General features: G+C 39.8%; 5 protein-coding genes across 9 annotated transcripts in view; 4 read left to right on the top strand and 1 right to left on the bottom strand.

Moving 5' to 3' along the window:
• The first annotated feature begins 523 nt into the window (after positions 1-523).
• LOC5516747 (hemicentin-1) lies at positions 524-12,383 on the top strand. 2 transcript variants are annotated; one of them, XM_032386623.2, is made up of 15 exons: positions 524-619; positions 1,184-1,531; positions 1,876-2,127; positions 2,289-2,543; positions 2,614-2,868; positions 3,637-3,897; positions 4,103-4,351; positions 4,641-4,898; positions 5,311-5,574; positions 5,649-5,894; positions 6,558-6,812; positions 7,319-7,450; positions 7,835-7,862; positions 7,994-8,036; positions 8,928-12,383. In XM_032386623.2, exons 1-15 carry the CDS (start codon positions 565-567, stop codon positions 9,441-9,443), a joined length of 3,417 nt encoding a protein of 1,138 aa, XP_032242514.2. In that variant the 5' UTR covers positions 524-564; the 3' UTR covers positions 9,444-12,383. The 2 variants fall into 2 exon arrangements, with proteins under 2 accessions (XP_032242514.2, XP_048588140.1); XM_048732183.1 differs by having other exon boundaries at positions 7,989-8,036; positions 8,928-9,095.
• LOC116620861 (tRNA-splicing endonuclease subunit Sen15-like) lies at positions 11,552-12,028 on the top strand. Its single transcript, XM_032386774.1, has one exon. It carries the CDS (start codon positions 11,552-11,554, stop codon positions 12,026-12,028), a length of 477 nt encoding a protein of 158 aa, XP_032242665.1.
• A 4,293-nt stretch (positions 12,384-16,676) lies between the features above and the next one.
• Positions 16,677-17,153, top strand: LOC5506612 (tRNA-splicing endonuclease subunit Sen15). Its single transcript, XM_001627250.1, has one exon. The coding sequence runs from the start codon at positions 16,677-16,679 to the stop codon at positions 17,151-17,153; it is 477 nt and encodes a 158-aa protein (XP_001627300.1).
• A 302-nt stretch (positions 17,154-17,455) lies between these two features.
• On the bottom strand, positions 17,456-24,913 carry LOC5506625. Of its 3 annotated transcripts, none has more exons than XM_032375020.2 (10): positions 24,776-24,910; positions 22,599-22,655; positions 22,294-22,365; positions 21,856-21,959; positions 21,551-21,586; positions 20,147-20,219; positions 19,921-19,983; positions 19,738-19,849; positions 18,719-18,910; positions 17,456-18,201 (listed from the first exon to the last, which is right to left on the bottom strand). In XM_032375020.2, exons 1-10 carry the CDS (start codon positions 24,869-24,871, stop codon positions 18,023-18,025), a joined length of 984 nt encoding a protein of 327 aa, XP_032230911.1. In that variant the 5' UTR covers positions 24,872-24,910; the 3' UTR covers positions 17,456-18,022. The 3 variants fall into 3 exon arrangements, with proteins under 3 accessions (XP_032230911.1, XP_032230913.1, XP_032230912.1); XM_032375022.2 differs by lacking the exon at positions 24,776-24,910 and adding an exon at positions 22,917-22,986; XM_032375021.2 differs by lacking the exon at positions 21,551-21,586 and having other exon boundaries at positions 24,776-24,913.
• Positions 23,323-26,814, top strand: part of LOC116614235 (centrosomal protein of 63 kDa) — a 29,085-nt gene continuing 25,593 nt past the window's right edge. The window contains exons 1-3 of one of the 2 annotated variants that reach the window (XM_048732185.1): positions 23,323-23,690; positions 25,130-25,178; positions 26,615-26,755. In XM_048732185.1, coding sequence (XP_048588142.1) covers positions 23,653-23,690; positions 25,130-25,178; positions 26,615-26,755 — 228 coding nt within the window. In that variant the 5' untranslated portion in view covers positions 23,323-23,652. Of the gene's footprint in view, positions 23,691-25,129; positions 25,179-25,623; positions 25,842-26,614; positions 26,756-26,814 lie in introns of those variants that run through there. The other variant, XM_048732184.1, reaches the window with a different exon arrangement.

Here is a 26,814-nt window from a genome sequence, read left to right as displayed (position 1 = left end):
TAATAATTATTCATCGCGATTTAATAATAGTATTGCAGATTATTATTTTGATATATTAAAATTGATTGAAAGGATATAACAATTTCTCTTGAGATATCCCAATGAAATGGGAGGAAGTCCGTAAATTTAGAGAGTAAATAATTTCTTTATTGTACGCTGGTTTTCGTCAATAAATTTTTGATAGGTTAAATGTTTGCAAAGCTGACGGAATGAAAAGATAACATTCAGTAAATACTTTTCCCATAGAAAAAAGACTGTAAAGAGCTGTGTGTAAAGATTGTCTCCTTTTTGAAGTAGGAGAATATAATAAATAGGTGTCGGCTGCAGAGTCTAAGAAACTATTTCAAACATCCAAAACAGTCGCCGTGCGTCCCACGGCACAGTCGGAAGCTAATAAGAGAAGAGATAGAGAACACAGAATCGATAATGAAATAATTAAAACTGTAATTTAGATGGGAACAATTGAAAATAAATGCTTTTTTTAAATATTAATAACATTTTGAACTATGAAGTTTGAGTTTCCATTCACATCCCAAAGCCGAACTTACCATCGGCATCTACAACATGGGATTTTTCTTTGTTTTATGCTTCGCACTTGACTTCGTCATATCTCAAACGGGTACGTTTTGCTGCTTACCTTTCTCACATTTCAGATTACAAAGTGTTATGGATGCAAGAAGTGTTAAAGTTGATTTTAAAGTTCTAGTAAGATGAGAAAAGTTATTAGTTGTGCCAATCTGTTACTTTATTTCATTCGTGACGGCAATGCAAAAACCTTCTTTATACAAATATGAAAAAAGCAATGCGTTTACTGTCATACGGTTTTTGTAGCCACAAACTACAACTCAAATCGTTTTACCGTTTCTATTAGAATAGGCCTTGTTTACATGCAGGGGACTAAATTGTTGGCCGCGATATGTTTTACCGAGTAAGAGGGTATCAATGGGGTTGAAAAAGAAATTAAGCTTTAAGCGTAAATTTGAGGAAAACAAATAACCGTTAACAGTAATAAAGATGCCGAAAAATTAAACGTAACCGAAAAAACGCCTATTTGTTCAACCGTTTTACGTAAAATCGTCTGATTATTTAACCATTAACCGTAAATCAGGTACCCCCTTGAGACCCTCGGGTAACAGTACATGTTGTTACGATCTCAACTCCTTATAAATCGTTTCACTTTCAGCTGGCTTGATCACATTTACCCGGTTACCACCGTCCCAAGTGCAGGTTTTTGAAGGCACGCACAACCTCTCACTTACATGGTCATTTCACGTCGTTGAGGGAGAAAATATCTTCACGTTAAGCTTCAATAGGGGCGAAAATACCATCGGATCACACAGCAACGATGACAATAAGACAACTATCTTTCAGTCTTATAAAACGGACTATTCCTTGAAGGTCAAGCGGCTTGAAGCTGTTTTAACTATAAACAAAGTAAAAACATCATTAGAAGGAGAATATAGTATCAAAATAGTGGGAGGATTCAATGGAACAACTTATCAAAGCCGCGGTACTTCCCTAAAAGTTCTAGGTAAGTCAGGAATCCGAACTATATGTTGCTCCTTAATTGCGCAAAACGTTGAAACAAAACTGTCACAAATACACTTTTTTATAAGAACGTCTAACTTTCAGTTGAGGCTGGGCCGTTCTTATTTATGGAGCATTTTAATGCTGAAAATGTTTTAACAATATTCTTAAATTTTAGTGTATATGCAAATATTATACCCAATGGAGTACCGTATTAGGAAGAGAATAAACAAATATCTATAGCAACAACATTCAAGGTTGTTATTATGAGAACAATTTGATTCTTGCATCTTAGAACGATGAATCTACCCAAGGCAACCCCTCACTGAGTCTCAAATTGATTTGCAGTCCCACTATCCATCACGAGTCCTGCAAATAAAACAATCATCGTCCTTGAAAACAACACGGTAGAGCTCGTGTGCGAGACCACAGGCAGTCCACCCCCCAACATAACATGGACCAAGGGATATAGGGTGATAGGCACAGGAAGCCCACTCCGCTTGGCTGGTGTTGGAAGATTGAATGACGGATGTTACGATTGCACGGCCGATAATGGAATGGGGACGAGCAAGAACGCTAGTGTTTGCTTGGACGTACAATGTGAGTACGCAGGGGGAGGGGAGCGGATGCAAATAGCAAAAAGACTATTTAAAAGGGAGGGGATAAGGGAGGACATAGAATTTTCAGGACGAGGGCAGAGAATATAATTTATAAAGGTCATTATGCACGCTATTTTAGTCAAAATTCTCCCGCCTTTCTAGACCCCGCCGATGCCTCTCTGATTGCCAGCCCATCAAGGTCCTGTGTCCATGGTAACGTCACATTAACATGTACCGCTGGGCGAGCCAAACCACCTGTCACGGGATTCCTGTACTTTCTCAATGGCACAAGGCTGGGCGCTAGCAATGGAAGCTTTACTGTCAACATCTCGGGACCAGGACTCCACGAGTTTTCATGCGCCGCGGTGAATGCCGTAGGTGCGGGAGAAAAAGGATCGTCAATGATTGACGTGAAAGGTAAAAGTAACATCTGTGTGTCACCAGCTCATCGCTATAAAATTTACGCCTGTCCTTACTTTCTCTCCAGCTCCGACTTCCATTTTAAAGCTTCCGCTGACCATAACAGTGGTCGAAGGCTCTAACCTGACCATTCCATGTGACGTCACTGGGAGTGAGCCAATCAACGTGTCCTGGAGCCGAGACAATGTCGCTGGGTTCGTGGGGTCACGTGATTTGAGCTTTAAGCCCATTGATCGGTTAGACGAAGGCGTTTACGTTTGTACAGCCAACAACGGTCTCGAGTGCCCTGGAACGAGGAGATCCACGGCAGTGGTTGTGAATTGTGAGTTCGCTATAGCTGTTGAACGATGTCTTGCTACAGCCGGCGTTTTACTAGAACGAAAATACATATTCGTTCCTTTTTTCTCTACTTCATTTTTGGCAGTAATCTCGACTCCGCTTTCTTCATTAGTAAATTGATCTTAGAAGGTGTGTTGGTTGTAAAAACTACTACTCAAGTTTCCACAGGAGTTCGTGATGACAACCTGTCTACCTTGAATTTGAAGTTAAGGATAAGAGAGACGACAATAGAGACGACAGTAGAGTGGACGATTGAAACGACGATAGAGACGAAATTAAAGAAGACGATAGAGACGATATTAGAGACGACGATAGAGAAGACAATAGAGACGAAATTAAAGACGACGATAGAGACGATATTAGAGAGGACGATAGAGAAGATATTAGAAACGACGATAGAGAAGACAATAGATACGACATAGAAAGGAGCGATTTTTGTTTGGAGATATAATGGATACGAGTATTTCAATGCTCTCTGAAAATGGGTTAGTTGGAAATCAGAGGGTGTACTTGAGGCCCTTACAACCGACAAATTCGCATTTTTTTATTTATTTGTGATAATCTCCCGACAAATAAGGGGGAGATGTAGTTTTATTCCCAGGCTTATAGACGGGGCTTCGTTTTGTGTGACTTCACAGAAAGTTATCTCGTCCCAAACTACAAGGATCCTCGCGGTTCATCTTCGAGCACAGGTAACCCGATAAAAAAATGCAGGAATACGCTGAGATTCGGTACATTCTTTTAATTGTAGACAAACCCGAGAACACAAGCCTAACAAGCAGCTCTCCCACGTCATGTGTAAACAATCATATAACTTTCAGCTGTACTGCTACCGCTAAGCCAGATCCACACGAGTATCTCATCTACAAGAATGGTAGCCTTGTGGCTAGTGGCAACACCACCTATGGTCACGTGGTCAGATTACCCGACGCGGGGGCTTTTAACTTTACTTGCGTGCCTAATAACACAGTAGGGACCGGTAACGTGGCAAGCGTCCTCGTGCAAGTCAAAGGTACGTTGTTACTTGACACTCTGTGATGCTTGCGTGACACGCCCTTGAGGTGTTTTGCGTGACTTACCTAAAAGTGGCATGCTTTGGAGTAACCTGATTACGTGACTTGCTTAGAAATGCTTGCACGTGACAAATGCGGTCACGCAATACATATCTCTAGCAATATTACTTGCGTGATTATTTTCATTGATATTTTTCCCCGAAGAACCTCCAGTAATCACAAACGTTACCGCGAACGTCACATCACATGAGGGCCAAACTGTCACGTTAGAATGCCACGTGACTGGTGACGTCACTAACGTAACATGGAGCAAAGGCGGTCAGGTGATATCGGTGGGGGCTGTCGCCAGCTTTCGTACCGTGCGCAGATCTGACGCAGGGTTGTATTGGTGTCGCGCATGTGGGTTGGACTGCGGGCTCACAAGTCAAAGGTCGACTTTGCTTGAAGTCAAATGTAAGTCTGTATTTTACAAAGTGTGTACCTCCCTTTTTTGCAAAAAGGGCTCAATGTGTCAACCTGTTTAAGAATTGAATTGTGAAACATGTCGTTAGAAGCGTGATACTGAAAATTCAAGGTTATACTATACGGGTGTTTTATCAAATCCCTCTTTGCCTCCTTTAATTACACTGCATTGAAAATGTCTCTTTTGAGTGTGTCTATCAACGAGAGGGTTGACTAATACCACAATGCCTTGCGCTTCTCATTTCTTGTCATTGCCTGCTCTTTCTATTTCTATATCCAGTCCCTCCCGATTATACAGTCCTCACGGCATCTCCACCCAACGTGACTTACGGAGACCCAGTCTATCTCAACTGCACTGCCACAGGCAACCCAGCTCCACAGTGGTACCAATTTAACCGCCAAGGGACACCTCTAGAGAACCAGACCTCGGGTGTCTATACTAGCACAGCGGTATCCCTGGGAAGGAATGTGTACACATGTGTACCCGGAAACACATTGGGGCTTGGCGTCGAGGCCAATGTTACCGTTTTTGCTAAGGGTGCGTTATAATCACACGGTCTCTATTGTTTTCAGCCTTACAACCTTAGCCGTTGTCGCATCTTAAAGTTTTCATTGTTTTCTGCTTTAGCCGTTATCGTATGTAAAACTTAGCCGTTATCGCATCTTAAAATCGTCATTGTTTTCTACCTTAGCCGTTATCGCATCTAAAAGTCTTCATTGTTGTCTACCTTTCTTAGCCGTTGTCGCATCTTAAAGTCTTCATTGTTTTCTACCTTTCTTGGCCGCCATCGTTGCTATAGATACAAAAGTACCCACCTGCGCAGAGCTTTCTGCTCCACATCAAAGAAAACGAGCGGAGACACAAAGTTCTGCGCAGGAGGGTAGATCAAAAGCAATGTATCTAAAGTTACAATACTTTTAACTTACCTGATATTTTAAATCACTTTCAGAAAAACCACCAATCTATACAAATCTAGCAGCAAACCCTCAGACATCATGTGTTGATGACGTCATCACCCTGACATGCGCGGTAAGCCCCGCTTCCAACATCACAAGCTACGCATTTTACAAAAACAACACCTTGCTAGGTACCACCTCCTCGCGGTCATACATCACCACAGCTACTAGCCCTGGTCACGTGTTGTTCACGTGCACTCCCAGTATCAGCGGTGACAGACATGTTTTGAATGGGTCAGCGGTTGTGCATGTCAAAGGTGAGCCTTTTTTAGTTTATTTTAAAACAAACTCGATGGTTTGTCCGCTCATATTTTTGGTCTGTATTTTTCAGCCCCACCAGTAGTGTCCTTACCTGTGCGAAACTTAACCATTCGTGAAGGCGAAAACTTTAATCTCGGTTGTTCTGCGCATGGCAGCGAGCCCTTAGATATCCGCTGGCTAATTGCTGGCGCAAATTCAACTGGGAACCTGACCTTCACGCCAATCAAGCAACACCAAAATGGCTTGTATGTGTGTGCCGCTAGTAATGGCATTGAGTGTGACATCGGACGCGCTTCTGTTTTTATCGAGGTCTTGTGTAAGTATATACATTTTTTTCACCTATCAATTTTAAATCTTGTTGTGAAAACTGTCGTTCTCTCTCACTCGGTCAGTTCCCTATCAGGACAGTACATATCTGAAAGTACGCTTCAATCATCTTTTCGCGTTTTTGTCCCCCTCTGGTTGTGGAGAATTTCCAGATAAACTTCGCGTTAACGACTATACGATTTCGCCGGCCGCCGTGTTCAAAATAGGCCCAGGCCCCAAGTTTTTTAGGACATAGCCGGTTTCCCGCGTGCTCGCCCCAGGCTCCTTTAGACCATTCAGAAAAGCGACAGCTTTTATATGACATAAGTGAATACATGTCATGTCGTGTCGCTCATATGATTAGTTCTACTAACCTTTTGGGTGACTTTCGTATTTTTTTCTTCGAGTTCTTACCTATGCCACGAGAACACGAAACAATGTCACACCGAGAAGCATAATACAGGCCCGTACCCAGCGGGAGTGCAGGGGGTATTTGTAGACAAAACTATAAAGTATAAGCGAATAAGATAAAAAAGGCATTCTAGATCTGGTATGTCCCCGGTATGTCATAAATATATAGTGGAGATACTGCAATGGCATAAATGAATCCCTATTTGTTCTTTGAAAGGTGGTCAAATTTTTACAGCTAACGGCATGTTTACTGTCTTCGCAGTCAAACCCTCCATTTTGACACTCTTCTCAAGCCTGAATGGCGTTGCCAAGGCAACCATCACGTGCCAGGCATCCGGGAACCCACGTCCAAGTATCACGTGGTCAGGTCTAGACTTTATCGAAGACGTCATATTTGTAAACAAGACAAGCGTTTTGTCACGCATTACTGTCGCGACTTTGACTGCACGGACCTTTGTTTGTCACGCAAGGAATGCTCTAGGTGATGAGAAAGGTTACATCACTCTTGTAACGCAAGGTGAGTCTCTAGAGGTCAGTCACGTAAGCGGCATTTTGAAACGCAAGGAAGGTAACGCCAAGTCTCTAAGTCTCTCAAAACCATTGGTATGAGAAAGGTTTCAATAGGTTACAATATTGTAACGCAAAGTAATATAGGTCACCTTTAACAAAAACTCTGATATAAAGAAATGTACCAAAATAGGTAGGCTCTAGTACTAGACGTTTCTGTGAGCCCGCAGTAGGTCCCCCTCCGTGGGGCGTAGGATGGTAACACCCGCAACGCCCGACATCGGCTGGGAATAGAACTAGGAAGCTTGAAAGTCATTTTGCTTAGGGACGGATCATTTGATATTTGGTCGGGGGAGTACGAATTTTTTTCTTTGCTCGATCTTTTCCAGGACAGTTTTGCTGCCCGATTTTTTTGAAGGGCCTGAGCCTTTTTCGATATTTCTTTGAGGATCTGTCAAACCCCCGTCAAATATCAAATGGTCCTTGCCCAACATTTTTCACATTCACTTTTTGCAGATGTAGCGGCAGCCCAGACCTCTGCACCTGGTATCGGCCTGATCACGGCGGGTGGTATTGTCGGAGGAATGGGCCTGACAATCATTCTCCTGGTCACTGCCTTACTGTTTGTCATACGTCACATAAAGACAGGTGAGAAGAATAATGGCGAAAAGTAATTATCCCCATAGTGGTGCCCTTGGTAACAAGGGCATTCTTATTACGGGCCTTTTTGTATTTTGTTTAATCACCAGGGGCGGATGCAGAAGTTTAAAAACGGGGGGGGGGGGGGGCGAGGCAAAAGTTTCAAGAAAGGGGGTGCCGGACTTATTGTTCTTTCGTATATATTTTTTTATTTTTAAGCCAAATGCCGCTACCCCCCCCCCCCCCCCCCTAGAACCGCCCCAGATTACTTCGGAAAGACCTGCTCAAAATGGGCACGGGAGTGACACTCCACGTGATCTATCTATCCCCCCATCAATACGCTATTTACGGTTACACCTTTACAAAGTTCTTTTTCATTTTTATTTTTTGCAGTAGAGAGCCATAATCTTCAAAATATAAGGTATGCAAATATGACTTTAATAGTTTTAGGGTGTTGGCACACATTGTCTAGTTGTTGGTGTTTTAGTGCACCTTGTAATATTGATGGTTCAGGTATCTCTAATGATGAGAATCTTATCTTTTGAAGAACAGAAACCCAATACCATCAGCGCCGACGAGTTATGTCTCTTCAGCCGTAAGTATACTTGCGTATTCATAGGTTAACCACGGTCAAAATACTTGTGTATTAATTGGTTAACTGCGGTCAAAATACTTGTGTATCCATAGGTTAACCACGGTCAAAATACTTGTGTATTCATGGGTTAACCACGATCTAAATACTTGTGGATTCATAGGTTAACCACGATCTAAATACTTGTGTATTCATCGGGTAACCGCAGTCAAAATACTTGTGTATTCATGAGTTTAACACCATCTAAATACTTACGGATTCATAGGTTAACCACGGTCAAAATACTTGTGTATTCATAGGGTAACCGCAGTCAAAATACTTGTGTATTCATGGGTTAACCACGATCTAAATACTTGTGTATTCATTGGGTAACCGCGGTCAAAATACTTGCGTTTCATTGGTTAACCACGGTCAAAATACTTATGTATTCATAAGTAAGCCACGGTCAAAATACTTGTGTCTTCATAGCTTAACCGCGGTCAAAATCGTTACCGGGTTGATGACTCCTGAATAGGTTAACAACCCGTGACTGGTAGCAGTATACCATCACTACAGCCCACTGTGTAATTGATTTATAGACGGAACTTTAAGAGGACAGGGAATAAATCCCCCCCCGCTCCCACGTTTAATGCTGTTTGAGGTGCATATAGTTGTGAAAAACATTGACTTGGAGGCAAGTGGGGCTGGGGATGGTGGAGATTAACACCAATCTTTAGTAAGGGTGTCAAATTGTAGAGGGGGGGTATCATATATTTGATCACCGACTGTAGGTAACATATCCTCAGTTAAAGAATATAAGCTTCTCCTATATGTTGTTTAGCCTGAATGCTCGGAAATGTTCATAGTAAAAAGAAAGCTATTAATTTATCATTTTTTTACCTTTCTCGCTTACAGACAAGTTTATCGGGTATCGACACGGTGCAACTAACAACGGACCCACGGAGCACCACCACAATAAGGCCCCTTTCTGAGAGACGTTCCTCCGAACCCACCCTCCCTAGCTACATAGAGGAGAGAGATTCAGGGTACCTTGAGCCCAAGGTGACTTTGTACGAGGAGTTGCCATGGGAACTACCGTCCTATCGTAACGTAGAGTACGAGCTCTTAGAGCGCATTGGAACCATGCGCTCAGATGCATCGGCCGAAAGCCAAGCTTTTATAACAGTGTTTGCGAATTTCTTACAAGGAAGCTCTAGAGGTAGTAGTAACAGTAGATCAGTTAAACATAGTGATAGTAGTAACTATAGGCCAGTTACTCCTCGGAAGAGGGCAGCCAGGATAGTCTATGTGCGAGAGGGCACTCCCCCATTGCCAGGTCTGAACGCCCCTATATATAATGTCCCACCTCCTGTGCCCCCTCGGAGTGGCACCTACATGTCTCTTTGTCGGGAATCGCGAGTTATGCACTGACCCTGACGCATTCTACATGTTTCTAGAATGTTTCTATATCAGGAATCGCGAGTTATGCACTGACCCTGACGCATTTCTACATGTTTCTAGAATGATTCTATATCAGGAATCGTGAGTTATGCACTGACCCTGAAGCATTCTACATGTTTCTAGAATGATTTTATATTAGGAATCGCGAGTTATGCACTGATCCTGACGCATTCTACATGTTTTTAGAATGATTCTATATCAGGAATCGCGAATTATGCACTGACCCTGACGCATTTTACATGTTTCTAGAATGATTTTATATCAGGAATCGCGAGTTATGCACTGACCCGGACGCATTCTACATGTTTCTAGAATGATTTTATATCAGGAATCGCGAGTTATGCACTGACCCTGACGTATTTCTACATGTTTCTAGAATGATTCTATATCAGGAATCGCGAGTTATGCACTGACCCTGACGTATTTCTACATGTTTCTAGAATGATTCTATATCAGGAATCGCGATTTATGCACGGACCCTGACGTATTTCTACATGTTTCTAGAATGATTCTATATCAGGAATCGCGAGTTATGCACTGACCCGGACGCATTCTACATCTTTCTAGAATGATTCTATATCAGGAATCGCGAGTTATGCACTGACCCTGACGCATTTCTACATGTTTCTAGAATGATTCTATATCAGGAATCGTGAGTTATGCACTGACCCTGACGTATTTCTACATGTTTCTAGAATGATTCTATATCAGGAATCGCGAGTTATGCACTGACCCGGACGCATTCTACATGTTTCTAGAATGATTCTATATCAGGAATCGCGAGTTATGCACTGACCCGGACGCATTCTACATGTTTCTAGAATGATTCTATATCAGGAATCGCGAATTATGCATTGACCCTGACGTATTTCTACATGTTTCTAGAATGATTTTATGTCAGGAATCGCGAGTAATGCACTGATCCTGACGCATTTCTACATGTTTCTAGAATGATTCTATATCAGGAATCGTGAGTTATGCACTGACCCTGGACGTATTTCTACATGTTTCTAGAATGATTCTATATCAGGAATCGCGAGTTATGCACTGACCCTGACGTATTTCTACATGTTTCTAGAATGATTCTATATCAGGAATCGCGAGTTATGCACTGACCCGGACGCATTCTACATGTTTCTAGAATGATTCTATATCAGGAATCGCGAATTATGCATTGACCCTGACGTATTTCTACATGTTTTTAGAATGATTCTATATCAGGAATCGCGAGTTATGCACTGACCCGGACGCATTTTACATGTTTTAGAATGATTTTATATCAGAAATCGCGAGCTATGCACTGACCCTGACGCATTCTACATGTTTCTAGAATGATTTTATACCAGGAATAGCGAGTTATGCACTGACTGAGTCACGCAGTTTACAATCGCAAGTAATACGACTTACGATTTTATCTCCGTTAACGTTCTGCTTATCCATGCCGTGTGTAAGGTAGAGGTGGCCCACGCACAACGAGAATACGCAGGCACTGATCCAGGAAATCTTCCGACCTGTTTTTTTTCCTGAATGTCAGTCTCGAATCAAATATTAGGTTTTTCCACCAGGGCACAAACAACACCAACAACTAAACACAATGTAAGTTTCAGCTTCATTTATTCCAATTGCATAACAATTTTCCGCTGTATATTCACTGTATTTTTGCCCATGCTCTTACCGCCTTTGTGACTAAGATGATACGATGCATCATGGGTAGGGTGTCAAATACCCCCCCTCCCAGGCGTAGCCTGCGTAGCAAGCCAAAGGGTTGGGAAAGAAGCGAGAAAAAGACCAGGCGCGCGCCTCCTTCTCTCCAGGCGCGTGGGTCGAGGCGCATGTCCGAGTGAGGCGCTTATTCGATGGAAGTGCTCATTCAAGCAATTACGGTATGTGTAAATGTCGGCATTCCACGCGAGGTCGCTCGAGATGAAACTTCGAGAAACTGCCAACCAAATTAACAGAGATTGGGATACCTGTGCACTACACCGACCGTGTAACGCCTGGCTGTAATTGTCATCTTCTTGCTAGAGTTAAACTTCTAACCTTTGCAATCCATTGTACCGAATATAACTCGCGAATTGATGGCCGATAACTTGGACTTTAAAGTTTCACGTAAACGGTGGATAGAGTTACATCCTAAATTTCAAGAAATAAAAGCACATGGGCTCAATGATGGTGCGACCAGAGCGACGATGTTGGTTTATCTCGATCTTTGCGAAGCGAAATACTGGCGCGAAGTGGAGATACATTCGTGCGAAAAACTTAAAATATTCTACATTACGGGTAAACCCAAGAAGAATCAAGACTTGGAAGTAATTGTTCCGGTTAATGCAACTCTAAGTCTTAGTATGCAGCAAATGAAGAACTTGGTTGAAGGGGTAAATGTTTCTGGACAAAGTCAAGATGAAAGGAACAAGGTTGCGACCTTGGCTATTTGTGATTCGGACTCTAGTATCGTTTATTATAAGTTGTTCAGTGGACTTGAACAACCAGATCCCCCAACGGAAGAGAAAGTCATAGAGGGAGCGGTAAAACCCAAGAGACGAAGAAAAAGGTGACCGGAGGATAAGGCCACAATGCCAAAGAGAAACTTCCTTATCTCAGCCCGTCATCCATCAACCCCAATACTCCCCCCTTCTCCCGGTAAATCTGGTTCTCTCTGAACCCTTCCCCCACCAAAAATGCTATCAGTTTCGATACTTCGATACTTCGATACTTCGATTTATTACTCCTATAAGTAGCTTTCGCTAATACTAGGAGGCATATAGAGCTAAAATAATTACAATAAGTATTGCTCAAATAATAACGAATAATTATGATACAAAGAGTATTAAAGAGTAACTGTATAAGTAAATATTGTAATTATTGTATAATTATGATACAAAGAGTATTAAAGAGTAACTGTAGCAAAAACAAACATCAATGTATAAATAAGTAAATAAATAAATAAATAAGTAAATAGATAAAATAAGAAAACAGGTTAGATACTTGAGACAAATAGGTAATAAACAAATAAATAAATTAGTAGTGAATAACAAGCAGACAAACGAAATATTTAATGGACCCTTCCCCCTACGGCGCTCCACACCCCCATCCACACCAGAATCACTCGCAACCGCTTCAACAAAGCATTGCAGAGGACTCCGGCGCAGACAGAAGCACAGAACGCCACAAGGGGAAAGGACCATTGAGGATCTAAATGCTAACACAAGTAACATGCACTTTAAATCTAATTGCAGATAAATGATATAGATAAATAGCTAAATACATAAATAATAAATAGATAAATAGCTAAATAAATAAATAAATGAATGAATAATAAATAAACAAACAAACTAAGCAGCTAATGGGTTGGGGATCTAAAGCCTGCGCAAGTAGCTAGGTACTTGTAGAGATCTAACTGCAGGCTGAACAGCAGCCTTATACTTGGCAAGGGTATTAATTGATTTGACGTCGTTGGGGAGCAAATTCCAGATTCTTATGGCTCTAGCGAAAAAAGAATAGTTGAAAGCTAGGGTATTTGCTTGCAATTGGTTATAATACAGCTCTTTGCGCCTGGTGGATCTGGTTGATCGCGTGACAAGATCAGGTAATTTAGCATATATAAGACTATTATGAAATTTATAAAATAAGATAGCCTGACTAGTTAAACGTCTTTGTTCAAGAGTGTCCCAAGATAGGTCTTTAACAAGTTTTGTGGTACTTGCATACGGGTCATATGTGTTGGTGACGAACCGTGCAGCGTTTTTTTGCACTTGTTCCAGGCGATTGACATCGGTATCAGTATAAGGGTTCCAAGCTGGAGCTGCGTATTCAAGAATAGGTCTTACTAAGGTAAAGTATGCTCTCTCTTTAACTAGCTGACTGCATGGTTTCAAAGTCCTGCGAAGAAGACCAAGAACTTTGTTTGCCTTATCCGAGATTTTAGATGCGTGGGGGCCCCAGCGAAGATTGGAGGAACAGCGTACTCCAAGGTAATCTTGCTCTGCAACTTTGGATAGAGACTTATTGTTGATGGAGTAAGTATGCAAGGATGGTTTGCGCTTGTTTGTGATAGAAAGCAGATGACACTTACACACGTTGAATTCCATTTGCCAATCATTTGACCATTTAGTTAAGTTATCCAGGTCTTGCTGGAGCACTTGATGATCATCTGCAGACCTGATATTGCGATAGACTACAGTATCATCAGCAAATAAACGTAGGTGAGACCTGGTGCAGAGAGTAATGTCGTTGATGAACAAGAGGAAGAGCGCCGGACCCAACACAGAACCTTGAGGAACGCCTGAGGTCACTGGAGTACAGCTGGAGTGGGTACCATTCACAGAGACAAATTGTGTTCTAACAGATAAGAAACTAGTGATCCATTGGCAAGTCTTACCGCAGATACCATAACTACGGAGCTTATACAAAAGTTTGGAATGCGAGACTTTATCAAAGGCTTTACTGAAGTGGAGTAATAAAGCATCAACCTGGCCTTGATTATTAAGAGAAGTAGCCCAGTCATAAGTAGTAAGAACAAGCTGCGTCTCACAAGAAAAACCAGAACGAAAACCGTGTTGCAAATCAGATAAGATGTTGTTCATAGCAGTGTGACTGTTCAGATGGCTTAGCACTACATGTTCCATAACTTTACAGCATATACAAGTCAGGGATATGGGACGGTAGTTCTCAGGGTTGTCCTTGCTGGATTTTTTGAAGACAGGGACTACCAAAGCTTTTAACCAGTCTTCAGGCAAAATACCTGAGTCAAAACTTTGCTGGAAGATAAACGTGAGCACATTTGAGATCTCAGATGATAGATCACGGAGGATTCTTGGAGAAAGACCATCCGGTCCAACAGACTTAGATGGATTGAGACTTTCAAGCTGCTTACGAATGCCAGGCTCGGTAAAGATAATATCTTTAATTGTAGGGTAACTAGAAGTCGACAGATCCGGAAGTTGACCATTATCACTAGTGAAAACGCTCTGGAAATGATGGTTAAGAGCCTCAGCTTTATCTGCATCTGATATAAAAAGCATGTTATCCTTACGGAGAGTTGGAATGCCTACATTTTCTGATCTTGAGCGTTTAACATATCTCCAAAATTTCTTGGGATCTGATTGCAAACTTTCGCCTATCACGTCATTCAAATAGTTGTTATGTGCAACCTTGAGAGCCTTGACGACTTTGTTCCTCTGTTGACGGTAAGCACGCCATACTTCTGAGCTTTTGTTGTTACTACGTTTAGCTCTAAGGAGGAGAGAATCTCGTTTCCTCATAAGGCGTTTAATGGTTGGTGACATCCAAGGTAAAGAAAGTTTCGACTTGGTCAGTTTGGAAGGAACATGTTTTTCAACAGCAGATAAGAGACCGTTCTTGAAATGCGACCAATTTGACTCCACTGACCTAGACTCACATGAAGAGAAGAACTCACTAGCCAAGGTCATAGCATCACGATGGAGACCCTCGACATCCATTTTATCGTACATATAAACTTTGTGGGGGGGACTTGTTAGCCTTGGAGGCTTACAGGTGATAGAAAAAGACACAATATCGTGGTCACTCATACCTGGGAGGATTCTGACATCGGATACTAGAGCAGGAGATGACGATAACACCAGATCCAAAGTATTAAGAGAAGCTGGGCGTGTGGGATGTAGGACGTGTTGAGTAAGAGCGTTATTGCTGATAAAATCCAGTAGGTAATTCATCATGGGTGCCGACGCATGGTTAGTGATTGAAGGAGGGTCAGAGTTCCAGTTTATGTCTCCACAGTTAAAATCGCCAGCAATAACAATGTTAGGGTGAGATTTTTTATTCTTGTCGAAAATTTTGAGAACAGCATGTGAAAGGTAGTCGATACGTGATGTAGTAGCCTTGGGAGGTTTGTAGAAAGAACACAGATAGAGTTCCTTTTGTTTGGCGAGCTTTACAGAAACCCATAATGATTCATCTTCGTCTCCAGAGTCAATAGTGTGGTTCGGTGATGCAAATGATGGGATGTCGTGCTTGATGGCAATAAACACACCTCCACCACCTGAATCCAATCGATCTTTACGATATACTGTGTAGTCTGGTGGAAAGGACGAGTATGTTGGATCTTCTGGGCTGAGTTTGGATTCACACCCAAAAATAACATCAGGATTATACATACTAACATGGCTGGCAAAAACTGCTGCACGTTCAGAGCTCTTTATGCTGTCACAATTGATTTCAATACAATTGAGTCTAGTGATTTTCCTGAAGCGTTTAACCGGGGTAGATGTGACAGGAAGAGGACTATAAAGACTATGCGTAGAACGTGAATTTGATGGTTCATCATGATTAGTTGATAGAATAGTGAATGAGTTGCTAATACTTATGGAGTTGGATGATGAGGTGAAGATTGATCCACTTGAAAAGTTAGATGAGCCACAACATGGACAGATCCATGTACAAGAGTTATTAGCCAAGGAGTTATAGGTTGAATTACCAATTTGGCAGCATGACGAATGAAACCACAGGTCACACGAGTCACATTGGATGCCTCTTTGGTTGGATTTGACAGGTTTCGCACATATGCCACAGGGAAATTTCCAGTTTGGACCAGGGTTAAGCGATATATTACCACCCAGCAGCAACAGATTACAGATGAGCCTTGGTAGACCAGGATGAACATCATAAGGATTCAAGATGGCGGATCTTGACGATCGAGTAGAAGTAAGAAAACTTTCGCTACCGATCAGCAGTAACTTGTATTTGCTGATCCATCCAGACAAATTGAACTCAGAGGTGTTTCTTGATAAGATTTCAGAGGTATTGTTGAGATTTGAAAGAATTACAAGCGATACCAGTAGGATAGCGACGGAGCCAAGAAAATTCGTGGCCGCCATAACCACAGCCCCCGCCATAATAATCAGTGCATAGAATTCTAACAAAACAATGATAAAATATGAAATACATTCAAATGATGCCAGAAGAGGGAGTTCCTAAAGTTATGTTATCTGAAATTTAAAAATAAACCTGATACCAAAGAAACTCGTATAATGTCAAACAACTCTTTATGATTACATATTCATCACTCGAGATGAAACTTCGAGAAACTGCCAACCAAATCAACAGAGATTGGGATACCTGTGCACTACACCGACCGTGTAACGCCTGGCTGTAATTGTCATCTTCTTGCTAGAGTTAAACTTCTAACCTTTGCAATCCATTGTACCGAATATAACTCGCGAATTGATGGCCGATAACTTGGACTTTAAAGTTTCACGTAAACGGTGGATAGAGTTACATCCTAAATTTCAAGAAATAAAAGCACATGGGCTCAATGATGGTGCGACCAGAGCGACGATGTTGGTTTATCTCGATCTTTGCGAAGCGAAATACTGGCGCGAAGTGGAGATACATTCGTGCGAAAAACTTAAAATATTCTACATTACGGGTAAACCCAAGAAGAATCAAGACTTGGAAGTAATTGTTCCGGTTAATGCAACTCTAAGTCTTAGTATGCAGCAAATGAAGAACTTGGTTGAAGGGGTAAATGTTTCTGGACAAAGTCAAGATGAAAGGAACAAGGTTGCGACCTTGGCTATTTGTGATTCGGACTCTAGTATCGTTTATTATAAGTTGTTCAGTGGACTTGAACAACCAGATCCCCCAACGGAAGAGAAAGTCATAGAGGGAGCGGTAAAACCCAAGAGACGAAGAAAAAGGTGACCGGAGGATAAGGCCACAATGCCAAAGAGAAACTTCCTTATCTCAGCCCGTCATCCATCAACCCCAATACTCCCCCTTCTCCCGGTAAATCTGGTTCTCTCTGAACCCTTCCCCCACCAAAAATGCTATCAGTGCAGAGAATTCTAACAAAACAATGATAAAATATGAAATACATTCAAATGATGCCAGAAGAGGGAGTTCCTAAAGTTATGTTATCTGAAATTTAAAAATAAACCTGATACCAAAGAAACTCGTATAATGTCAAACAACTCTTTATGATTACATATTCATCACTCTCAGTGTAAATGTTGTTTTTTTATTTTCTAATCATCTAATCTTTAACACCATTCACTGCATGATCTCCATTACACATCTCCATAATACATAAATAAGTTGGACTTCTTTCATGGGAGGGGGGGGGGGGGTTGCTTATAAAGGTGGAGGGTATTTACAAGGACTTTTCCTTGTTAAAGCACACCTATTATAATAAATATTGTTATCACTTTCGAAATCATATGTCACAGTAATTATTTATAATCGAATGTCGAATGCCAGGCATGAATTGCTTTGTAAGTGTGAGTACTTGACTAAGCAATACAAACTAAGCAAAATCCCTTGAAAAACTATACAACAAATTACTTGAAATTCAAGCTACATTGAAAGTCAAGGTAATTTAAAACCTTGGAGGTCTTGGTAATCTGGTTCCTTTCTAGATTGTTAAGATCATTTCATCATGCTACTGCAAGTGTCTCCTGTAATGCACTTTGAAAAGTACCCTGAAAATACCTTCAATTATAAAACATGTCATTGCTATTAGTACTAACTATAAGTCCTTTAACTGTAACGCCTGAGTCCACGATTTTTTTTAGCTATTGAGTTTGATACTGTGAACTATAAGGGGGTAGAGGTCCGGATTGGTGGTAAAGTGTTCCCTGTTGTGGTGGCACTTGGTATGACTGGCTATTAGCCCCTGCACTGTGGCTTTGCCTGGTAAAGGTTTGAAGATCTTTGAAATGACGACGTGTTAGTTCTCCTAGGTCATCTAGCACTATGGAAAAATAATTACAAAAACAACTATTATACACATTTTTTGGGAGTCATGGCTATATTTCCATTAAATGCTACTGCTGGCTTCAATTCCCAGCAAGTATTGTTTAGTACTCAGTAGAGAGTACTTAGAGTATTTAGGGCTGGAAATTAAGGAAAACAGTTAAAGGCACAAATTAAAAGAGAATTCATTGGAACTTCAAACATCCAACATCCAAAAATTATGTACATAGCAAGATACTTTCAAAGATTTTACAAGGTTTTGGGTATGGCTTTGGAATAAAAAAATTTAATCAATGTATAAATCCCTACACATGATAGATTAGAGAAAGCCTTTTATCTGGTTTAAACAGTCTTGTTTGAAAACAAAATTTCTCATCAAAAATTGACAAAACGTTCACACAAAAATGTTCTCTCATACCCAACCACCTAAAAAAGTGAGAGAAAGTAGAAATAACTGGATCTATGGCCTAAAAAGGTGGTCAAAAGGACAACTTTGACAAAATTACATTTTTTACCTCTAGCATTGTATGCATGCTCCCCAGATGTCACGACTTTCTGCAGGAAGCTTGCCATGGCCCCAGTAGCTATTAGTCTCTCCCCTGAGGGCAACCCCTCAAAATATTTGAAGTCAACAGTGAAGGGATTCAGTGGAGCAGGGTACATACAGAGCTTGACAATCTCGGCAATAATGTCCCACAGCTTGGTATCTGTAACATAATTAGGTAAGGACTGAGAAAAAAGGGGCATTGTAACAAATCACGATAGGATGGTTAGCCATAATTGATGATGTAATAATGATATGGTAAAATGGTAATGATGATATGGTAATATGGTAATAATGATATAGTAATATGGTAATGATTATATGGTAATGATGATTATGGTAATATGGTAATGATGGTGTGGTAATGATGGTATGGTAATATGGTAATGATGATATGGTCATGATGATATGTTTGATGTTGGTGGTGATGATGATGGTGAGAATAATGATGATGACTATGGTTGTTGTATGTAGTGGTGATAATACTGGTGGTGGTTAAAACAATAGTGTAGATGATGGTGAAAAAGATTATTAATAATGATGACAGTGGAAGTGGTGATCATGGTTGTGATAAAAATTTGAAAGTGGTGACCATGAAATGAAAATGATGATGGTGGCAGTAGTGAAGATGATGGTGATGGTGCTGGTAGTGATGATAAGTTCATAGAGTTTTATTGGGATAATAATTAAAATGAAAGGATTATTTGGATATACATGTGATTATGATGATAGTGATAAATGATAATGATAATGCTGGTAAAAATGGAAAGAATTATTTGTGAACATGAATGCTTAATACTCCTGTTAACAGAGCTATTTCATTAAGTTTCTTTGGGTTTCCTTAACCATCTACCATTAGAAGAGAAAGTAAAACCCCAGAGATGACTCATTATGTCATCCATTGAATTCAACCCTTAGTACTGCCCATAAAAACTTGAAAACCCAAATGCAAAAGCAATCTAACCGTTAGTGATTAGGAAAGCATTTCACCTCTCTTTTTCCAGCTTGAAGTAGACCTTAGCTTGAGTGGACTGTCTTTTTGTTGATTGGCAATTTCTTCATCAGCAGAAAAACACACAAGTCGCTCATGATTTGACCTTACCTGTAAATTTTATTGTAAGCCATTTGTATCGTTCCAATTATTACATAAGTTACACTGATTGCAATACATACCCAAACATAGGGACAGTTGTACCGAGCATAGCATGCAATCAAAAATAGTGTAGATTTGTCATCCTGAAACATCAACAAAACTCAAATTAGGCAGATATATTTATCTGAACTCAGCATTTAACTATATTATGGCTCAAACAAGAAAATACAGGGTGTAGTGGTAGCAAGATTATAAAGCAAGCATTGCCCTAAGCTCTGGTTTGGAGAGACTAAGAAAGGATCCTACCTTGAGGTCAATATCACGCTCACTAGGGCTGGCAGGTGGCAGGCCGATATCCATAAACCCATATCCACTAAGGCTGGAAAGACAGGTTGGTGTAAGGGACTGGGAACTAGATATCCATAAACCCATATCCACTAAGGCTGGAAAGACAGGTTGGTGTAAGGGACTGGGAACAAGATATCCATAAACCCATATCCACTAAGGCTGGAAAGACAGGTTGGTGTGAGGGACTGGGAACTATATATCCATAAACCCATATCCACTAAGGCTGGAAAGACAGGTTGGTGTAAGGGACTGGGAACTAGATATCCATAAACCCATATCCACTAAGGCTGGAAAGACAGGTTGGTGTAAGGGACTGGGAACAAGATATCCATAAACCCATATCCACTAAGGCTGGAAAGACAGGTTGGTGTGAGGGACTGGGAACTATATATCCATAAACCCATATCCACTAAGGCTGGAAAGACAGGTTGGTGTAAGGGACTGGGAACTAGATATCCATAAACATATATCCACTAAGGCTGGAAAGACAGGTTGGCGTAAGGGACTGGGAACTAGATATCCATAAACCCATATCCACTAAGGCTGGAAAGACAGGTTGGTGTAAGGAACTGGGAATTAGATATCCATAAACATATATCCACTAAGGCTGGAAAGACAGGTTGGTGTAAGGGACTGGGAACTAGATATCCATAAACCCATATCCACTAAGGCTGGAAAGACAGGTTGGTGTAAGGGACTGGGAGCTAGATATCCATAAACCCATATCCACTAAGGCTGGAAAGACAGGTTGGTGTAAGGGACTGGGAACTAGATATCCATAAACCCATATCCACTAAGGCTGGAAAGACAGGTTGGTGTAAGGGACTGGGAACTAGATATCCATAAACCCATATCCACTAAGGCTGGAAAGACAGGTTGGTGTAAGGGACTGGGAACAAGATATCCATAAACCCATATCCACTAAGGCTGGAAAGACAGGCTGGTGTAAGGGACTGGGAACTAGATATTTTAGGGGTTGCAGATCCAGAACTGGGAAGTGTTATTTTGTGCATAATCTAACCTTTAGTAAGTTATGTATGATATTATGCATTTAGATAGAAGCTGCTTATTTTTATTACAGTGCTATGGTTAAATATCATTAGAAATAATATTAGAAAAATATATATACAAATATATTTTTCTCAAACCAACACTATACACCGCTCTACTTTCGAGTATTGAGCACTTTCTATGAAAGCCTTCAACCATCATTTTATATACAAATATGTAAATAAAACAGTTTAGTGATCTATTAATTTTTCTAGGACCCAAAGAATATAATAATATGAATACTCCTTGTATGCCCTCTGGTTTTGTATAGGGCTAACTTGTTGAATTTGAATGAGGTAAAATGAGGCTTACCTTTTTTGTGTGTTGGCAGACATGATAAGCGATTGACTATAATGGCAAAAAAGTGCAGGAACAAAGGATTAGATATTAACTTATTACTGGTCTTGCAGATGTTAGTGTTATTGACTGAGGTGAATGTTTTTATTTATGGTAAAGTTCATTGTCTCAAACCCAGTCAAACAAAGTTCATTGCTCATTTATATCAATAAAGGTTTTTTTTGTGAAATAGAAAATGAAAAGTGCCCAAGTTTTGGGTTAGAAAACAAACATGTGAGGGTTGATGTTTATAAATTGTGATCATTGTTGGGTTGACTTACTCATTGCGAGGCAGAGCTGGAGGTGAATCAAAGGTAAAGCTTGATGAACCACTCCTCATTTTCCCAGACGTTGGTGATGTGTAGTAAGACAGGATCTCTGAAGACTGGGATCAATATTTAATTGATAAGTAAAATTAGAAGTCAATCTGATACAGTAGTTCAATAACACAATTCAGAAAATTCGTCAGTGCAAAGTCTCTGGAAATATTGTTACAGAACCTCCCCCAAAGCTTTCTCAACAAATTACCATAAAGGACCTTTTTAAGGGTTATTTGGAGAGGAAGATTTTGACAAGTTTAACAGGGACAGAGTCACCACATTGGCAGCCCTGAAAATGTAATAATTGTTGCAACAATGGCTATCTTGAGTTAGGTATAAATAAATAAGTAAGTTTATAAGTAAATTTACTCTAAATATTCACTGCAAGTATTTACTCACCATTGGTTCATTAAGAACACGGCATATCAACTCCTCTCTTCCTCTCAGATAGAGGGCAAAATACTTGAATCCCTAAAATGCACATATTTCACTTAGAAATGCACTAGTTACTAAGCAACCAGAAAATTATAGCAGTAGAGCCATGGGGATGGTAAGGGACAATTAAGGACATTGCTAACTAATTTCATATTTTTGACATTTTATATATAGAAATTATTGCAAACTTGGTTAGTCTGTTAGAAGAAATATTTCAATTTCATCAATTTTTTTTTCCATTTCATTTCATTTTTCATATCTTGCCTCACCTTCAAGCATCCAGTACGCAGTAATTCGCCCAAGAAAGCCTGGAGTCTCTTCTTCTCCTGCAATTCATCAGGAGGGCATTTTAGAAAGGATAACATTGAATTGCAAATAAAAGATGAGTAGAAATTAGCTAATTTGGTGTTGTTGGTTTCTGTTTCTGACGACTGTAAGTTTCTTTCTCAAAGTAATATACCCAAGTATTTAATTCAGCGAGCTTATTAAGAAGTCATTTCTACGAAATAGGCTCAATTGGCATCTTTTACAGGTGGCATGGCTGTTGACGTGTTCGCGGCTGGTGATAAAATTCAAGCGAAACCCACCATTTGTGTTATTCGACCTGATGTGGCCGCCGCCATCTTGGATTAAATCGGCAAGGTGTCGGCAATTGTTCGGGTTTTAGTCGGAAAAAAGGGCATGATAATAAAAAAGGTTGCACTTTTCTATTTTCCTTAGTTATCCGAAAGATTTGAATTCAGCGGCAGATTATGGAGAGAAAGCTATATATTTAGATACTTTAATTCTGCAGTGATTTGAAATGTACTTCATTGTTGGAGAAGAGAGAGGAGTTTTTTACTATACTTTTATCTTTCTTAACTAACGTGTCTAGATAGATGCCCAAAGTACGTATAAATTTTCTTATCACTATCATATCATTATTGTTTTGTATTTTTCTTTTTTTTTTCTTGTTGTTGATGGCTAAGCGCCCACGCGATCTCACGTAAGGCCTGGTACCAAAGCATATTAAACAAGAGGCAAAGTTTGAAAAGACGCCGGATCTCGTTGAACAAAACCAAGCGATTAACTGGTCAAGAATGCATGGCTTCCTCCTAAGTAGTCACATTAACTCGTTATAGCTGCACCATGTGATGGTATTGAATGCAGTCGACAATTCGGGTAACAATCGATACCGAAGTGCCGCGCTGTCGTCTTGTTGTCAACAGATGGCTTTCTTGTCTTGACAGTCAGGCGCTAAATTTGCACAAAGTTTGCATTTTCAAGCCGAGATTAAGTATGGCTGTTGGATTTAGATGATTTTTGAAACAGCACGTTTTCGTCATGGAATTGGAATCATTTTCTGGTATTTTTAGAGACAGGTAAAGTCACAACCCCTCAAGTCATACACACAACACGCGTATGTCATTTTGCTTGTTGTTGTTGCTAGTGACAAGACGTTACGGGGTCATGGTTTACAAGTTGTTGTGGTTTCATCGATAGTTGTTAGAATGATAACCTGTAGGACCAAACCAATCAAGCACGCTTATATCGGCGCGTGGGTCCTGTGAGGTCCATTATTTCGCACGAAGTCCATTAACTTAACTTAAGTACTTTCACAGCAGAAACACCAATAACTTAATTATAATTTTTGGAGTTTATATGATATGCTGATGCTGTTTATTATTGTTATCGTGCTTGTTTACTTTATCTATGAATGCAGGGATACTAAATTGATGCATTGTGGATCTCACAGTGAAAATGCAGCATAAATCAATCAGCTTGACTGTTATGTGGAATTATAAATTCTTTGTTTTTTGTTTATTTAATTAGACCATCTTTGCTAAAGAGTCAATATACTTGCATAGACCCTATAAGCTATCTTTGATGGTCACGTTAACCAATTTTCCTGTAAAAAGCTGCACCCTCTCCACTCCCCCACAAAATGACATCCTTAACTCAGTGTTTGGAGAAAAATGCAGGGTGGGGTCTGAAGTAGTAATACACTGACCAAGGATCAATTACTGTAATTTCAAATCATTGGCTTTAGCTCCTTGTGATAGGTCACTAATTCCATCCCAAATACACACAAAATTAACAGTCGTCTTAACTACCAACAAAGGGGTCAACATGAGTCGGACTCAGCACATCACATGGGCGGGGTGGGGTCTTGACCCCTTGGACACACATCTGATCAGGTTTTGTTAGCCTTCTGAGACTTAGTGATAGTTTTCAAATGGTTAATAAAGATAAAATTATATTTAAAGATTAAATTGCTTAAGGTTAAGCACAGCAATAAATCAAACAGATTTTCAATGATCGTTGTTTAGCAAAGAGCATACAGTACAGAAGTTCTTAAATTAAAACTCCTAGAATCTGAAAAATTACTCAAATTGATTTAAAGTTATATTAAAACAGTCTGTAGTTGATTTGTGCAACTCACACTATTTATTCTATTTACTCTTACCGCTTCACTGAACTTCCCTGCTCTAGCCGCATTCTGCATCTCTGTGATCTGACGCATATTTTTAAGACTAGGAGTTCTTGACCGCTTTCCACTCATTATTTTGGACTAAATTCAGAAAATCTTTGAAGTTAAGTTTCTAGGAGTTTCTTGGATTTTGAAGCTTTCTTTGTCTATTAATTATTAACAAGCTTCTTTAAACTTTGTATAGAATGTATGAGCAGGTGAAATCTATGCTCATTATGGATAATTATGCAAATATTTAGTCCTAAAGTTTTATAATTATGGGACTATCATTAATGATACTTCCAAAGCTAGAAATAAATTTGAATTTGTGTTTTTCGTTTTTCTTTCCAGTTTAAATCTTAAGGGAAATCTCACATCATGCGAACAGGAACTACGAGAGGTAAGGATTCTGGGAAAAAAACATTTTAGCAATATTTGAGTTGATGTTGTACATAGTAGTTACCATTTATGTCTAAAAATTCATAATATTTTCCTGTTTGAAGGATATGACTTGCACCTTGGATTTCTAGTTGTAAAATGAAATTAGTCCCAGTTAAAAAAAAAAAAAACAGCTCAATATAGGCTCGATTTTCAGTCCAGAATTTGATAGTTACTGTTGTATAATTTCCAAATATAATTGAATTTTCAAAGGATGAATAATAAACCCCTACTCATCTCAGTTATCATCCAATTGTGTTTTAAATTATTGAAATTGTCACGTTTAAACTAAAGCTTCTTTGTATTGCACATAAACCTCATTCCTAATCAACACTGTTATAATACGCCACTGTAATTGTTTCCAATTGAGCCACCTGCTGTGATCCTGTGGACTGACCACTATAAAGATGAGTGAGCACTGGGTTATCTCAAGGATGTTTGATATTCTACCATGCCACCAAACTGGCATTTAAGCTCTCTGAGAAAGTCCATGATCAGCAGGGCATTGGGTAGAGAAATGTCTGGCTTTCTGTGTGTAAAATGTGAGAAAAGAGAAGCGTTGTCATCTTGTTTGACGTGTAGTAGTGGACTTTGTACCCAGTGCTGGGATATAATGCATTATAAGGTTGAGTATCAACTAATTCACATGCTAGAAATTTCATGTTTCTTTTTTTTAATTATTGCTGATACAGTACTTGTCTTAGATTTTTTATTCCATGGTGTTTGAATTTTTTTCAAAAGAATTAAATGTAGTATTTTCATTAAGGAAAGAACTGAACATTTTTTTTGATAATTTGTTTTCAAAATACTGTTACTTAGAAGAAATGATATATAATTGTACTATACAGTATTTAAGAAGATCTAAATAAGATATTTTCTTATAAATAGATGTAATTAAATGCTAAAGTATCAGACAATGATCAATTTGTATACTCTTATGGCGACTAACAGTAATAGGTCTAGAATAAAAACATATAAGTATTGTTCATGACTAATAGTCAAGTTTCGAGTTCCACTGTGCCTGCTGGTTATAGGCACCGAGGACGCATAAATACAGTGCAAGCCTTGGTTTCAATTGAATCAATTGCAAATACCAGCGAAATCATGAAGTATTCACAGGTTTTTGCATTGTTTTATTCCAAGTTCCAGAGGATTCTCGCTGGTATGCGCATGAAATTTGCCTCAAGTCGAGGCTTACACTGTATGTATGCGTCCTTAGTCTGTATGTCCAGCAGTCATAGTGGAACTACAAATTGGTCTATTGGGGAAAATTGAAAAATAAAAAAGTGCAACAATCACTTCAAACCATTGCTTCCTGTATCCTAATACTTTGTATGAAAAAAAGCCCTTCAATTTTTTTTTTGCAGTTCTGCTGATTAGTATTTTTTTTATTGACAGCTTATGCGTCAGATTGACTTGATGGTGACTGCAAAGAAGGCAGAATGGGAGAACCATCTACATGCGGTTCAGATACAGCTAGACAAACGCAACAAGGAAGTGGGATTCATGCGCACCCAGCTTGACGAGAAAAACCTAGAGGTACATGTATGCCACATGACAGAGGCTACAAGGAACTAGATTAACATAGAAGTGTTGTA

This window comes from Nematostella vectensis, chromosome 9 (assembly GCF_932526225.1).
Source record: "Nematostella vectensis chromosome 9, jaNemVect1.1, whole genome shotgun sequence".
Classification (NCBI taxonomy): Eukaryota; Metazoa; Cnidaria; class Anthozoa; order Actiniaria; family Edwardsiidae; genus Nematostella; species Nematostella vectensis.
The sequence above is the reverse complement of the archived record's forward strand: the minus strand, read 5'-3'. Positions and strand labels throughout refer to the sequence as shown.

Bases quoted from the DNA above. Each gene is read 5' to 3' on its own strand.
- LOC5516747 (XM_032386623.2), top strand. From the start codon at position 565: ATGGGATTTTTCTTTGTTTTATGCTTCGCACTTGACTTCGTCATATCT. The intron at 2,544-2,613 runs GTAAAAGTAACA...CTTTCTCTCCAG, and splicing joins GTCAATGATTGACGTGAAAG to CTCCGACTTCCATTTTAAAG. The intron at 4,899-5,310 runs GTGCGTTATAAT...AATCACTTTCAG, and splicing joins TGTTACCGTTTTTGCTAAGG to AAAAACCACCAATCTATACA.
- LOC116620861 (XM_032386774.1), top strand. From the start codon at position 11,552: ATGGCCGATAACTTGGACTTTAAAGTTTCACGTAAACGGTGGATAGAG.
- LOC5506612 (XM_001627250.1), top strand. From the start codon at position 16,677: ATGGCCGATAACTTGGACTTTAAAGTTTCACGTAAACGGTGGATAGAG.
- LOC5506625 (XM_032375020.2), bottom strand. From the start codon at position 24,871: ATGAGTGGAAAGCGGTCAAGAACTCCTAGTCTTAAAAATATGCGTCAG. The intron at 21,587-21,855 runs GTAAGTCAACCC...TTGCCATTATAG, and splicing joins CCAGCTCTGCCTCGCAATGA to TCAATCGCTTATCATGTCTG. The intron at 18,202-18,718 runs GTAAAAAATGTA...ATTTTTCCATAG, and splicing joins GCATGCATACAATGCTAGAG to TGCTAGATGACCTAGGAGAA.